The sequence below is a fragment of the Nycticebus coucang genome, chromosome 4, assembly GCF_027406575.1.
Source record: "Nycticebus coucang isolate mNycCou1 chromosome 4, mNycCou1.pri, whole genome shotgun sequence".
NCBI lineage: Eukaryota > Metazoa > Chordata > Mammalia > Primates > Lorisidae > Nycticebus > Nycticebus coucang.
Window position 1 is genome coordinate 73309626 of NC_069783.1, and position 16005 is coordinate 73325630.

The 16005-nt window shown below is 43.1% G+C and overlaps 1 protein-coding gene across 1 annotated transcript in view; it reads right to left on the bottom strand.

Annotated features, from left to right (window-relative positions):
* Positions 1-16005, bottom strand: part of M1AP (meiosis 1 associated protein) — a 119063-nt gene that overhangs the window by 6886 nt on the left and 96172 nt on the right. Inside the window, exons 6-7 of the mRNA XM_053590022.1 lie at positions 15123-15285; positions 14017-14158 (exon numbers count right to left, since the gene is read on the bottom strand). Of these exons, the coding sequence (XP_053445997.1) occupies positions 14017-14158; positions 15123-15285 (305 nt within the window). The remainder of the gene's footprint in view (positions 1-14016; positions 14159-15122; positions 15286-16005) is intronic.

The following is a 16005-nucleotide window of genomic DNA, read 5'->3' on the forward strand; positions in this document are numbered from 1 at the left end:
CCCTGTAAGTTGATGTAGGTGTTCACTCCAGAGGAGGCTACCACAGTCAATGGTAAATGTGGACTTTAAGAATTTTAATTCTTGGGCGGCACCCCTAGCTCAGTGGGTAGGGCACCGGCCACGTACACCCAGGCTGGCTGTTTCGAACCAGCACAGGCCAGCGAAACAACAATGACAACTGCAACAACAACAACAGTAAAAATAGCCAGACGTTGTGGCAGGCACCTGTAGTCCCAGCTATTTGGGGGGCTGAGGCAAGAGAATCACTTAAGCCCAAGAGTTTGAGGTCACTGTGAGCTGTGACACCATGGCACTCTACTGAGAGTGACAAAGTGAGACAGAGCCTCAAGCTGTTGCCCTGGGTAAAGTGCTGTGGCATCACAGCTCACAACAACCTCCAACTCCTAGGCTTAAGTGATTCTCTTGCCTCTGCCTCCCAAGTAGCTGGGACTACAGACACCCACCACAATGCCCGGCTATTTTTTGGTTATAGTTGACATTGCTGTTTGGCAGGCCGGGCTGGATTTAAACGGCCAGCTCTGGTGTATGTGGCTGGTGCCTTAGCCGCTTGAGCTACATGTGCCGAGCCAAGAATTTTAATTCTTAAAAACAAGAGTCTTGAACTGAGATTCACATGGGGTGTTGTAGAAATTCACTCTTATTTTAAGAGCGATAAAGTCTGGTTGTGTTTCTAATGACTGCAGTTAGAATGGGCTGACTGGAGAATGTCCCCAGAATGTCCAGAGAAGGTTAAAAAGGTGGTGAAGTAGCCTGCACAGCAAAAGGAGGAGAGAGCAGGGAGAAAGCTGTGATGCAACAAGGAGGCAGGTGGGGTGAGGGCCTGGAGACCCATTTAGCCAGTCACAGGACAAAAAGTGGGGTCAGAATTCGGGGAGTAAAGACTCTGTGGATGAAGGGTACAGAGGAACAGATGGTAGCACTTTGCTGTGTGCCATGGAGATGACAGAGGTTAGCACTTAGGCAAGAAGAGACAAGTAGATTTTTAAGCAGATTTTGTAGGTGCAGCCTTTTAAAATGAGCCATGGAAATGAGGCAATTTTTTGTGGTGTTTTTTTTCCAGGAAAACCACAGAACTCCAGGAAGTATGGAGTCAGAACTGTTAGACTGGCTTGATGCCCATAGCACAGTGGTTAAGGCACCAGCCACATACACTGAGGCTGGCGGGTTTGAGCCCCGCTCCCGCCTGCTAAACAACAATGACAACTGCAACAAGAAAATAGCTGGGCGTTATGGTAGGCACCAGTAGTCCCAGCTACTTGGGAGGCTGAGGCAAGAGGATTGCTTAAGCCCAGGAATTTGAGATTGCTGTGAGCTGTGATGCCACAGCACACTACCAAGGACAACATAGTGAGATTCTGTCTCAAAAATAAATAAATAAATAAATAAATGAATAGAACTGTCAGAACCATCTGTAAATGTGTCCTCTTGGTAGGGGTGATCATCAGTTACATCTGGTGCAAAGTGTAACAGTTTCCCTACTATTTCCCTGCTACATAACATTAAAGAAAACACAGAAAACGTGCTGGTTCTACTCACTCTACCTTATATGGAAAGTTCAAAGAAAATATGAGTAAAGGCAATAAGGAAAAAAGATCTTAAGAGGGAAGAAAAATATCAGTGTCTTGTGGAAGACAAGTAGAAAGTGACATAGTGAGGCAGAAAATACTTGCTACAGAATTAGAGTTACACTCCAGAGAGAAGATGCTAGAGTGGGGTGGGTGGGTGCTCTGAACACTTTAGAGCAGGATCATCATTCTGTGCAGCATGCGACTCTGAGAAGGTCTGGCAGGCATCAGCAAGGGGTAGGAAACCTGTTAATGTCTCCAAGGAAAAGAGGTGTGTACTGGTCCTGTGATGTTGACCTTTTTGGTGGGACTTAACTGATAATTCTGGAGCCGTGGTGCATCCTCACCAAAAGGTTTTGGGCAGGAGCAGTTGATTTGGGCATGGAAAATTAATCATAATCACAAACATTAATAGAATTCTGAGCAGGCACCAGGCACTGAGCCAAGAGCTTCATAGGTACCTTCAAAAGTTCATGCTTTCTTAACATTTTGCTCATATTTGTTTTTCATGAAGATGTGCTGTCTTTATGAAGAACAGATCCAAATGTGAAGGAAAGTCTGCCTGATGCTTACCAAAGCCATCAAATTGGAAATAAATGATATAGAAATCATGATGTGTGTGTGAATAGGGGGAATCTGCCCCTGCTGGGAGGATGTGTCCTTTTTAAGCCAGGAAGGGATAACTAGGAACTTGCATCCTGGGTTAAGTAACTTTCGTGATAGAGCTTGGATGATGATGACGATGATGATGATTTTTTTACTCTTCAATTTTTTTTTTTTTTGAGACAGAGTCACACTATGTCACCCTAGGTAGAATCCCATGGCATTACAGCTCACAGCAACCTCCAACTCTTGGGCTTAAGGGATTCTCTTGCCTCAACCTCCCAAGTAGCTGGGACTACAGGCACCCGTCTATTTTTTGGTTGTAGTTGTCATTGTTGTTTAGTGGGCCCGGACTGGATTCGAACTCATCAGCTCTGGTGTATGTGGTTGGTGCTCTGGCCACGTGAACCACAGGCACCAAGCCTACTCTTCTATTTTTACACTGGTTCATTTATGCACTTGTTTGTGAATTCGTTTATCAAAACATTTACTGAGTGCCTCTTATGTTCTAAGCACTAGGTGTGGGTACATAGGAAATCAGTAGACATGTTCCTTGAGGAGAAATGTTTGTAAACTAAAGTTTGTCCATGACTTAGGATAATCAACTGTTTTGGATTATTCATTTTTAGCACTGAAAGTCCTATGCCCCAGGAAACCCCTTCAGTTCTGGGCAAACTGATATGGTTGGTCACCTTTTCAAGACTTGACTAGGCATGGACTGTCTTGCCACTGTGGCAAGATATAAGGGGATAAAACTATGGCAATGTGACATTTCTTGTACCTCAGTGTCAAGGAACATATTTACACCTGCTCACCCTTTCAAAATAAAAACACTTCACAAACTAGTAATAGAATGGAATTTCCTCAACCTGATAAAAGCCTCTATAAAAACTCACAACTAACCTCATATGTAGCGGTGAAAGACTAGATGCTTTGCCCTAAGATCAGGAAAAAGACAAAGATGTCTGCTCTTGCCACTTCTATTCAACATTACCCTGGAGGTATGTTGAAGACCAGAAGGCCATTTCCCACATTTTCTGGACTGTGCTAGGCCCCTGGGATTCTGAGTATGACTGTAGGGGGATAGGCCCCCATAAAGATAGTGAGTATATCAACATCTTGGCACATGGAACTAATATTTACTCAATTTGATTAGAAAAATATAGTATTGTACCAGGTGGGTTGGCTCACACCTATAATCCTAGCACTCTGGAAGGCCAACACCAGTGGATTGCCTGAGCTCACAGGTTCAATACTAGCCTGAGCCACAGGGAGACCTTGTTTCTAAAATTAGCTGGCGCTTGGTGCCCATAACTCAGTGGTTAGGGTGCCAACTACATGCACTGGGGCTGGTGAGTTCGAGCCTGGCCTGGGCCTGCTAAACAACAATGGCAACAACAACAAAATAGCTGGGTGTTGTGGCAGGCGCCTGTAGTCCCAGCTACTTGGGAGGCTGAGGCAAGAGAATCACTTAAGCCCAAGAGTTTGAGGTTGCTGTGAGCTGTTATGTCATAGTGCTCTACTGAGGGCGACATAGTGAGACTCTGTCTCAAAAAAAAAATAGCCGGATGTTGTGGTGGGTGTCTGTAGTCCCACCTACTTGGGAGGCTGAGGCAAGAGAATTGCTTAAGCCTAGGAGTTTGAGACTGCTGTGAGATATGACGCCGTGGCATTCTACTGAGGGTGACATAGTGAGAGACTGTCTCAAAAAAAAAAAAATATATATATATATACATACACAGTATTGTGGCATTTCTCACATCAGAGAGCTATGGTACAAGTGCATACTACTTATCAATGTATGAAGGTCAAGATAGATGTGGCAACAGGTACATGAATAGGGAAGGGCAAAAAAGATGAATGGAGGCTGTGTGGGAGCAGGAAAGGCTTCATAGTGAAGGCATTTAACTAGAATCTGGCAAAAATAGATATTTGTCAGATTGACAGAGGAAAGGGAAATGGAGCAGCGTGAAAAAAGGTATTTAAGTGTGAAATGGTTTAGCATATTTGGAGAACATTTAGTAATTCATTAATGTGGCTGGAGTGGAGGATGGAGGGGGTATGATGAAAGATGAAGCAATAAAATAGACAAGGTTGGGTCACAGGAAGCCCACTGACCCATGCTAGTGCTAGCTTGCTGTCCTAGCATCTATTTTCCTAACAGCCATTTTTTCCAATGGCTCTTGACCTGCCATCACCCCATTCTCAGCTTGGATTCTTCGTCTTGAATCTTTGCCTATATAACCAAGGACTTTCCGTTTCCCCACCCTGTTACAGCCCAACCAGCTCATTGCCTGTGTACTTAGACTCCTGCTGGACATATCCTGGCTTGAAATCCCGTCACTTCTGTGGCCAATTAGGGCAGACATTGCCTATAAAGCTTTGGAATGTGTCTCCAGAGACTTTGACATTTTAAGTAGGAAACTGAAAGACCTAGGTGGTTTTCATTTCTTTCTTTCTTTTTTTTTTAGAGACAGAGTTTCACTTTGTCGCCCTCGATAGAGGGCTGTGGCGTTACAGCTCACAGCAACCTCCAGCTCTTAGACTTAGGCGATTCTCTTGCCTCAGCCTCCCGAGTAGCTGGACTACAGGCACCCGCCACAATGCCTGGCTATTTTTTTGTTGCAGTTTGGCCGGGGCCGGGTTTGAACCTGACACCGTTGGTATATTGGGCCGGCGCCCTACTCACTGAGCCGCAGGCACCGCCCTTTCATTTCTTTTTCAAGTTCACATAGACATTACTTTGTAAGAGAAATGAGGATGTAGGAAGTGAGTCACTAGCTACATAACTGAGACTACACAGCAAGATTTGGTAATAGAAATGCTATTTTCTTGGCAATGGATAGATTCATCTCACAAATATTTGGAAAAAAATCAATTGTATTTATTTATATATTTATTTCCTACCACATTCCACAAACAGTTATGCCAGTTTGGAAAAATGCAACAGCATAAAAAGATAAAATAAATAATAATTAACTAATAAATAAGACAACTGGACAGAGGAAAAATAAAGGGCAGGGCAATAATAGAGCAGGGTTAGAGAAACTCACAGAAATACAAACCACCCAGTTTTGCTAGAAGAGAGCCCCACAACTTTTCCTGATACAAAGTGTGCCATAAGCTGTCTTGTGGATCCTTACTACTAGTTAATATGTACTTCTGAATCAATATGATAATGAATTTCACAAGGCTGTAGAGAGTGTTTAGAGTTTGGGCCCTGAAGCCAGGCTTTCTTTCTTTCTTTTTTTTTTTGAGACAGAGTCTTTTTTTTTTTTTTGTAGAGACAGAGTCTCACTTTTTTGCCCTTTGGTAGAGTGCTGTGCCATCACAGCTCACAGCAACCTCCAGCTCCTGGGCTTAGGCGATTCTCCTGCTTCAGCCTTCCCAGTAGCTGGGACCACAGGTGCCCGCCACAACGCCCGACTATTTTTTGTTGCAGTTTGGCTGGGGCTGGGTTTGAACCCACCACCCTTGGTATATGGAGACAGAGTCTTTAAGCTGTTGCCCTGGGTAGAGTGCTGTGGCATCATAGCACACAGCAACCTCCATCTTTTGGGCTCAAGCAATCCTCTTGTCTCAGTTTTTCTACTTTTAGTAGAGACGGGGTCTCGCTTTTGCTCAGACTGGTCTTGAACTCTTGAGCTCAAGCAATCTACCTGCCTCAGCCTCCCAAAGTGCTAGGATTACAGGTGTGAATCACTGTGCCTGTTCTCGAGGTTTATTTTATTGTCTCTATTTTACATGTGACACAGCAAGAGTCATTAATATGAATCTCTCATACACCTTCTCCCTTCTTTCCTTTCCTCGCTTTACTTTTGTTTTTTTATTTCAGATTAATATTATAATGGGTACAAACGATTAGGTTACAATGTTTCATTTGTTAGGTAATGTCCCTATTTTAGTTGTGCCTCTCACCTAGGAGGTGTGCCATTTACCCTTACATTGTGCCTTTCCTGATCCTCTCTCCCTTCCCTTCTCCACACCCCCAACTTAAATTAAATCGAGTTCTCTCTTACTTCTCTCTACTTCTACACATGAAAGGAAAAGGTCTATCAGTTCTTTTCCTGGGTATTATAACTAGGCGGAAAGAGGGGCGGTGTCCATAGCTCAGTTGGTAGGGCTCTGGCCACACACACAAAGGGTGGGGGGCTCGAACCCGGCCAGGGCCTGCTACACAACAATGACAACTTCAACCAAAAAATAGCCGGGCGTTGTGGCAGGCACTTGTAGTTCCAGCTACTTGGGAGGCTGAGGCAAGAGAATCACTTAAACCCAAGAGTTGGAGGTTGCTGTGAGCTGTGACATCACAGCACTCTATTCAGGGCAACAACTTGAGACTCTGTCTAAATAAATAAATAAATAAGTAGGTGGAAAGACACAGGACTTGAGAGGGAGGAGAGCTACATCAGAGAGGTTAAGTCAATTTATAACATTTAGCTGAGAGAGGAAGAAGACTGACAAAGGAATAGGGATTGGAGACATAAAGAGAATTTTAGTGGGTTTTTTTTTTGTGTGTGTGTGTAACAGGTTCTAGGAAGAGCTTCAGGTTATAGGTAATTGAGTAGAGGAAGAAAATTTGAGAAATACCATATGAATTATGAACTAGATCCTCTTTGGTATTCCTTGAAAGCACAAATTAATTTAAAAATTAGTCAGATGTCGTGGTGTGTGCCTGTAGTCCTGGCTACTTGGGAAGCTGAGGTGGAAGGATTGCTTGCACTCAGAACTTCAAGTCCAGCCTAGGTAAGATAGTGAAACTCTGTTTCTTAAAAGAAAAATTACTTTAAGGCTTCTGGATTATGCTTCTATTTTTTTGTTTTTTTGAGACAGAGCCTCAAGCTGTCGCCCTGGGTAGAGTGCCATGGCATCACAGCTCACAGCAACCTCCAGCTCCTGGGCTCAAGTGATTCTCCTGCCTCTGCCTCCCAAGTAGCTGGGACTACAGGTGCCTGCCACAATGCCTGGCTATTTTTTGGTTGCAGCCGTCATTGTTGTTGGGTGGGCACGGGCTGGATTTGACCCCACCAGCTCAGGTGTATGTGGCTGGTGCTCTAGCCGCCTGCGCCACAGGCACCGAGCCTGGATTGCGCTTCTTTATATGCCATATGTGCAGAGACTGCAATACATGGGGTCACTAGATAGTGCTAGCTTGCTGTCCTAGCATCTGTCAGCTAGCTTGCCGTCTAGCTACAAGGTCTAACAATTAAATTCTCAAACTCATCTTAGAAAAAGTGCTGAATATCAATGGTCTTTGAAGTATTCCCCTGGGCCATATGGTGACCATAGTGATTGACATTCAGCAATGAGGTATGTAGCACTTTTTCTAGTATGAGTTCATGAACTTAATTGTCTGACCTCATCATATACTGACGCTTTGAGAAGTTTCATATGTTGCCTAAGTTCATACAGTTGGGAAATACAGACGCTGTCAGGAACCTCAGATCATCTGATTCCAAAGCCTAAGCTTTATTGGACAATACAAATTACATTTTATCACCACATATTATAAAAACATCTTGCCTCAACTCCCCCCAAAAGAGAGCTAACAAAAGGAGACTTTCTATTCTGTACTAAATTTGACTAAGGCTGAGGAATTGGTTGGTAAAGTTGGGGAGTGGTAGAAATGTCAGGAAAAGACAACCTTCAAAAGTCTTTCTGAAGTTTGGGTAGTTAAATTTATATCTTAGACATTTTTTTTTTTTTTTGAGACAGGGTCTTGCTCTGTTACCTGGACTAGACCACAGTGGTGTCATCATAGTTGACTGCAGCCTCAAACTCCTGGGCTCAAGTCATCCACCTGCCTCAGCCTCCTGAGTAGCTGGGGCTATAGGCATGTGCCACCACATCCAGGTAATTTTTCTAATATTTGTAGAGATGAAGTCTCATTTTGTTGCTCAGGCTGGTCTTGAACTTCTAGCCTTAAGCAATCCTACAGCCTTGGCCTTCCAAAATACTAAGATTACAGGTATGAGCCACCACATCTGGCCTGTATCTTAGACTTTAATCCCGAATCATAGGATCATATAGTTTAAAACCTATTTAAAATATGCTTTTCTCTCCTTCTATACCATAGTTCTGGGAAGAAAAAGAAATAAGCTTTTCTCTAAAAAGTAATAGAGCACACAAAGGTCTATGAAGTAGAGGAAACTAGACAGGTCTCAATGAAAAAGCAGTATTTGATATTGTAATTTCTGGACAAGGTATGATTTGAACACATGGAGATAAGAGAAGGAAAAACAAGCAAAGGTTCAAAGGTTGGTACATTTAAAGTTTGTATCAATAAATTAATTCGGTTGGAGTGTATGGTACACGAAGAATAATAACAGGAGACAAAGGTACACCTTGAATATTAGGCTCAGGAATATGGACGTTATTGGTAAACAATAGCCACAAAATATTTTAAAGTTCAGGATGTCCAGAATCAGTGTTGTCTTGCCAGAAGATTACATACTGTTGGCAGTATATAGAATGGATTGTGAAGGGAAATATTAAAAGTATCAAGACAAGTTAAGAGATTACTGCAATATTAAGGAAAGAAGTAAAAAGGGACTTGAACTAAGTGATAATGAGAATGGAGAGGAGAAGACTAATGCTCTAGGTGCTATAGGGATAGAACAGGCAGGCTTAGCAAGTTATTGGGTATTAGCACACAGAAAAACACAATAATCAGGGGAATGCTCCAAGATCAATTTGGTGCCAATGTGTAGGAAAAATTAGAAGAAGAGATTGGGGTAGGGAAGCTAGTTAGGAGTTTATTTTTATTTATTTATTTATTTTTTTAAGACAGAGCCTCACTTTGTCACCCTCAGTAGAGTGCTGTAGCATCATAGCTCACAGCAACCTTTGAGCCCAACTCTTGGGCTCAAGTGATGCTCTTGCCTCAGCCTCCCAACGTAGCTGGGACTACAGACACCTGCCACAACACCCTGCTATTTTTAGAGATGGAGTATCGCTCTTGCTCAGGCTTGTCTTGAACCTGTGAGCTCAGGGCAATCCACCCACTTTGGCCTCCTGGAGTGCTAGGATTACAGGCCTGAGCCACTGCTCCCAGCCTAGTTAGGAGTTTATTGAGGAAGTCTTGCTGAGAATAAGCAGTGGGAACAGGGCAGAAAGCACAGCTACAACTTAGTTATGACAGGAAAACTGATGTGGCTTAGTGATGAGGTGGGTGTAAAGGGGGAGATTGCTGAAAGTGACTGAGGTTTCAAGCCTGGGTGACTAGTCGGTGGTGGTGCTGCTTCTTATTAACAGAAAGAAAGATGTTAGAATGAGAAGTTGGCTGGAGGGGAAACATCACAGTGAGAAACAGAAGAAGCTAGCTTGAAGTCAGACTTTAAAAGGATATATTTAAAAAAAAGATGTAAAGGCCGGACGAGGTGGCTCACGCCTATAATCCTAGCATTCTGGGAGGCTGAGGTGGGTGGATTGCCTGAGCTCACAAGTTCAAGACCAGCCTGAGTCAGAGAGGAGACCTCATGTCTAAAAAAATAGCCAGGTATTGTGGCTAGCGCCTATAGTCTCAACTACCTTGGAGGCTGAGGCAAGAGAATTGCTTGAGCCTGAGAGTTTGGGGTTGCTGTGAGCTATGATGCCTGCCACGGCACTCTACTGAGGATGACTTGGTGAGACTCTCTCAAAACAACAACAACAACAACAAGATAGAAAAAGGAAAGAAAAGAAGAGGCTGAGACAAGAGAATCTCTTGAGCCCGAGTTTGAGGTCACTGTGCTGTGATGCCACGGTATTCTATTGAGGGTGACAAATGAGACTCTGTCTCAAAAAAAAAAAAAGATGTAAGAGAATAAAAAAATCAAGGATGTATTTAAAGAAGTGTGGCAACATTGCAAAAACAGGGTAAGGAAAATTAAAACTCTAAATAAGTCTTGTCATGTAGTAGGTCCTTAAAAATATTTGTTGAATGAATAAGCTGAAGCTTATGAAAATTTGTCCTCTATAATATTCTCCCATTCGGGATTTTTGCTGCTTGGAAAAGATGTCACATCAAAAGCAAGAAGGAATAGCCATTTAAACACTATTTTGCTTCTCTGTTTTTCACAACAGGACAGTAGTCTTTAATCTGGAGGAGGTGGACCAAACAGAGAGGATAGTAGCACAAGACGGGTGCCACTATTATGAGCCACTTTCAGTGAGTTCAAGGGGAGGTACAGATACAGTGGGGTCTAAGTGAAGGAAGGATTCCTCATTGTTGTAATCTTTCTTTATCTGGCTACATCTAGGGTAGAGAATCTAGCAAAGAAGTCAAAATCATGGGCTTTGTAGTCAAAAGAACCAGGTTCAAATTCTGACTTGGCCACTTTGGGAGCTGTGTGACCTTTAACAAGTAACTTGGTTTCTTTTGGCCTCAGCCTTCTCCATTTATAAAAATAGGGACAGCAATCCTTACTTTACAGAGTATTGTGAGGATTAAATGAGGCAGAGTATGCAAAACTCTTCGTTAAGTAATTAACACTTAGTAAATGTTTCCCCCAAATAATGGGTCAACCACACACTTGTGATTTTCCATGAGAGACGAGTGATAAGGAAGAGGTCTTTTCATCTTTAGAATAGTGCCTGGCATATAGTGGTCTGTAAATATTTGTTGAATAAATAAGTAAATACATACAGATTCTCAAACCCCCAAGTTCAATAGCAAGGAGACTCTGATCTTGTGTAGGTAAGCCAGATGGAAGGGAACAGTCTTTCCCATCCTTATTTTTAATGACAACATAATAATTCATTGTTTGGCTGAATTACAGTTCCTACAATCCTTTCCCCATTTAGATTTAACCACTTTTCTTTCTTTTCTTTTCTTTTGAGACAGAGTCTCACTATGTTGCCCTCAGTAGAGTGTTGTGGCATCACAGCTCACAGCAACCTCAAACTCTTGGGCTTGACTCGATGTCCATAGCACAGTGGTTATGGTGCAAGCCACATACACCGAGGGTGGTGGGTTCAAGCCCAGCCCAGGCCAGCTAACCAACAATGACAACTGCAACAAAAAATAGCTGGGTGTTGTGGCGGGCGCCTGTGGTCCCAGCTACTTGGGAGGCTGAGGCAAGAGAATTGCTTGAACCCAAGAGTTTGAGGTTGCTGTGAGCTGTGACGCCACGGCACTCTACCCGAGGGTGGTACAGTGAGACTCTGTCTCTACAAAAAAAAAAAAAATAAATAAATAAAAAACTTTTGGGCTTAAGAGATTCTCTTGCCTCCTGAGTAGTGGGACTACAGGTGCCTGCCACAACACCCAGCTATTTTTTTTTCTTTGTAGTTGTCATTGTTGTTTAGGCTGGTCCAGGTTGGAACCCACCAGCCCTGGTGTGTGTGGCTGGCGCCCTAGCCACTGAGCTATGGGCGCTGAGCCTAGATTTAATCATTTTCTATTTAGGACATTTAATTGTTTCCAACTTTTTTTTTTTTTTTTTTTTGAGACAGATCCTCAAGCTGTTGCCCTGGGTAGAGTGCTGTGACATCACAGCTCACAGCAACCTCCAACTCCCGGGCTTAAGTGATTCTCTTGCCTCAGCCTCCCAAGTAGCTGGGACTACAGGCGCCTGCCACAACACCCGGCTATTTTTTGGTTGTAGGTGTCATTGTTGTGTGGCAGGCCCAGGCTGGATTCTAACCCGCCAGCTCTGGTGTATGTGGCTGGTGCCTTAGCCGCTTGAGCTACAGGTGCCGAGCCTGTTTCTAACTTCTTGCCAGTGTAAATAACACTGAGATGAACACGCTGGTACATATATCTTTGCTCCCTTTCCTGACTCTGTTCTTGGGCTACATTCCTAGCAAAAGTGTTGAAGGGTATCACTTGCCAGAAAATTTACACTCTCTCTCTAGTATATTAAAATGCCAAATGTACGTTTAAAACATCAAGTATGATAAGAATGTATTAAAGCCACTTGGGACAAATTCCTCCTGAGATTCTGAAGAATTGGTGGAGTAAATAGTAAACTGAGCTGTTGGGCACTAACATTCACAACGGGTCTGTTGTCTCTGTATTGCAAAGACAGGAGATGGTTGTTCTGCAGATAGGAAACAGGAACTCTGTGGGTGGACCTAAAAGGGAGTGTGGGCTTTGAAACAGGAAAACGAGAAGTCTGCTTCTGATAGTGAAAGAGATGCCTTGCCATGCTGTCTTGATCACCCATATCCATCCTTGCGGGTCAAATCTTTACTCTATGTCTATCTTATGCTCTTCTATTTGCAGTTGTCTAATTTTGCTTTCTAAGTGTTACATTAGTTTCAAGTGTGTACTCTTTTATTTTTTACATTACAAAGAATGGCATGGAACTAGTTGTTCAAGTCCACAACCAAGCAGTTATTTGATACTTCCTCTTTCTTACTCCCTACATCCAATCTTTCACTGAATTCAGATGATTCTATCTCTAAAATATCTCTTTAGGGTGGTGCCCATAGCTCAGTGGGTAGGCTGCTGGCCACATACACCGAGGTTGGTGGGTTCAAACCCGGCCTGGGCCTGCTAAACAATAATGACAACTGCAACAACAACAACAAAAACAGCCAGGTTCTGTGGTGGGTGGCTGTAGTCCCAGCTACTTGGGAGTCTGAGGCAAGAGAATCACTTGAGCCCAAGAGTTTGAGGTTGCTGTGAGCTGTGACACCTTAGCACTCTGCCCAGGGTGACAGCTTGAGACTGTCTCAAAAAAAAAAAAAATTAAAGAGATATATATGTATTGGTTTAGTCTTCTCATCTTGACTTCCAAGATTCTAGTCCAAACTACCATTATCTCTTGCCTAAAATACTGCAGTGCCTCATACCTTATTTTCTAGTTTCCTTTCTTGCTTCTGCTAGTGCATTTCCATATTTCTGCCTAAGTGATATATTTTTTCTTCTTCTTTTTTTTAATCTTTTTTTTTTTTTTTCTTTTTGCAGTTTTTGGTCGGGGCTGGGTTTGAACCCGCCACCTCCAGCATATGGGGCCTTTGCCCTACTCCTTTGAGCCACAGGCACCACCCCTAAGTGATATTTTAAAAACTTAAATAGATGATATCATTTCTCACAATTTCTTTCTTTACTTAAAGTCCAGAGTCCAATTTGGTCTACAAAGCTTTGTACTATTCACCCCCTGCTCACTACTGCAACCCCATCTTTTGCCTCTCTCCCTTTTGCTCCAAGTTTCAGTCACAATGGCTTTTCTGTTCTTGATTTTTAGCTCTTCCCAGCCTTGAGGTCTTTGCATATGCCTCTCTCTGCACCTGGAATGCTCTTCCTGCCAACCCTAACCTGGCTAATTCTTACTCATTTTGCAGGTCTCAGTTCAAATGTCACTCCCACTGAGGACCTTCTTTTATAAAACTTCTTCTTTTTCTTTATGAACTTCTCACAAGAAAAAAAATATATATATTTCTGTCTCTTTCATTATCTCTAATGGGAGGTCATAGGTAATATATGAATATACCATTGAATATATAGATCTAAGACTTAGCACAATGTCCAGCACAGGCTAGCTGTTCTTCATTTAAATGAACCATAATATCCAGGATAGTGTTTGGAAAGAAGTGTGTCTTAACCTATGGTTATTTATGGAAAATTCTCTGCTGTAATTAAAAAGTTAAGCTTACAAAATCAGGAATTTTCAAGTTTCATGTTACATAACTGAATTTGGAAGTTATTTTCTACAGCGAGAAATACACAAAGGCAAGTTCTATTTACTCCAACTTTAGAGTATTCCTAGTTTTTTTTTTTTTTTCTGTCTTCTTGAGGGTTAAAGCAGCTTTGGGATTAGGGCAAGATTAGTTAACTGCTTTTCTATGGTTGGTACTTTGACATTATTTTTCTTTCTCACCTGGGGACATGGGTACTTACCAATAGGCTGTGACACAAAGCATGGAAATGTTGCTGGTTTGTTTCTAGCTCATCCCAGTCCAGCTGCCAACAGCTTGTGGGTCTGAGGATGAATGGGAGTCCGTAAGTCAACGACTCACAGACCCCGCTAGATTTTAGAGCCCTGGGAAGAGACAACCACAGAGAAAGACTCCTCAGAGATATCTAAAACCTCTACCCAGATCCACTTAAATTAAGATCATGTCCACCCTACTATGAAAACTTTTAGATTAGGGTCTGCAAATTATTCATCTTTGTATGGCTAGTGTAGTATCTAGCACATAAAAGATTGTCAAAACTGGCTTGGTGCCTGTGACTCGAGCGGCTAAGGCATCAGCCACATACACCTGAGCTGGCAGGTTCAAATAGCCCAGGCCTGCCAAACAATGATGGGTGCAACCAAAAAATAGCTGGGCATTGTGGCGGGTGCCTGTAGTCCCAGCTACTTGGGAGGCGGAGGCAGGAGAATCACTTGAGACCAGGAGCTGGAGGTTCCCGTGAGCTGTGATGCCATGGCACTCTACCCAGGGTGATAGCTTGAGGCTCTGTCTCAAAAAAAAAGATTGTCAAAACTCAGGAACCTGAGGATGGATACTGAAGTAGGAACTAGGAAGCAGTCAAGGTGGCCTCTGCCATCATTACTAATTCTACTCTAGATTGTTTTCTCAGGAAGGAGAGGAGTTCTAGTAGAGAAATAGTAGAGGGCACGGATAGATCTTATGTACCGTTTATTCCTTAAAGGCTACATCTCCCTCCTGATGCCTAAACATAGTAGGTACTCAATGAGCATGTACCAAATGAATGAAAACCTTTCTATTAATCTTGTTTTTCTCTGTGTTCAGAAACTTTCTGTATTTCTAATTCTCACCCAGAGCTGACTGTTCTTCTACAGCACCACTTCTCCCCCTCTGCTTGTCTGGCTCCACATGCTGAGTCGCTGGACCTTCATGCCATACCTGTAACTGCTACTTTGGAACTGACTGTTGCTTGCCTGACACTTAGAGATACTGTCTATCTTTGGATTTCCCAGCCATAGAACCAGTAAGAATAGCATTTGCATGGATTGGGGAGGTTCCCTTGGACCATACTTGATCACTTGGAGCTTGTAACGAGAGGCTGAGGACTGGGAAGCCATCTGGTAGAGTGTGCTGCAGTCTCCTTTGGGGTCGTCCATTCTCAAGGTGCCATCAGTTGTGCCAGGGAGCAATGAGGGGCTGAGCATTCGTTCTTGGAGATCACATTTTAGGCACACTACAATAAAAGCAGCATTGGAGGTCACAAGTTACCTCAGGCTATGCCATTAAGAGACAACATCTGCCACCCATTCCATCTGTACCAGGCAAGCAAGGGATGGGAAAAGGCAGGGGACTGGAAAGAGGAAAGCTTGATTGGTTTGGCCAGGTAGAGCTGGTTTGGAACCCACAGTATATCCATCACTCTACACACAGCTAACTGATTTTCTGGGTTTGACATGGTTTTCACTTGTTTTACTTCTGGATTTCCAGAGATCCGGTTTGTGAGGAACATGCATCCTCTGCAGAGAAGGCAGCTAAAGCCAAAATATGCAGGGGCCTTTTGGCAATCACAGAAGGAAATCTTCCTCTGCTGCTTCCCTGTGGCAAAGCTTTGGCAAGACTGCAGGTCATATGAAGGAAGAGTAGGAAAGCAGAAGTCAGACAGTCAGGTGACTGCTGCTATTTCTCTGTGGGTTCTTCTAGGGACATGTGGTGGGGGAAAATAAGTTCCTGAAATAGTTTATTTTTTAATTTCTCAAAGAAACTGAGTAAAGGACCTTCTGGGGCTTGGAGCATCACTGCAGCACCAGACACCCTATCTGAGGAGGGCTTAGACTCAGTATGATCATTCATCTGGTATTACACTTGCTGCGTTAAACTGCTGCTTCAGTAGGTACCTTCATGTGCCACAGTGGATAGCGTTCTGTTGCGCTAGGCTTGAAGCCCTGATGTTACA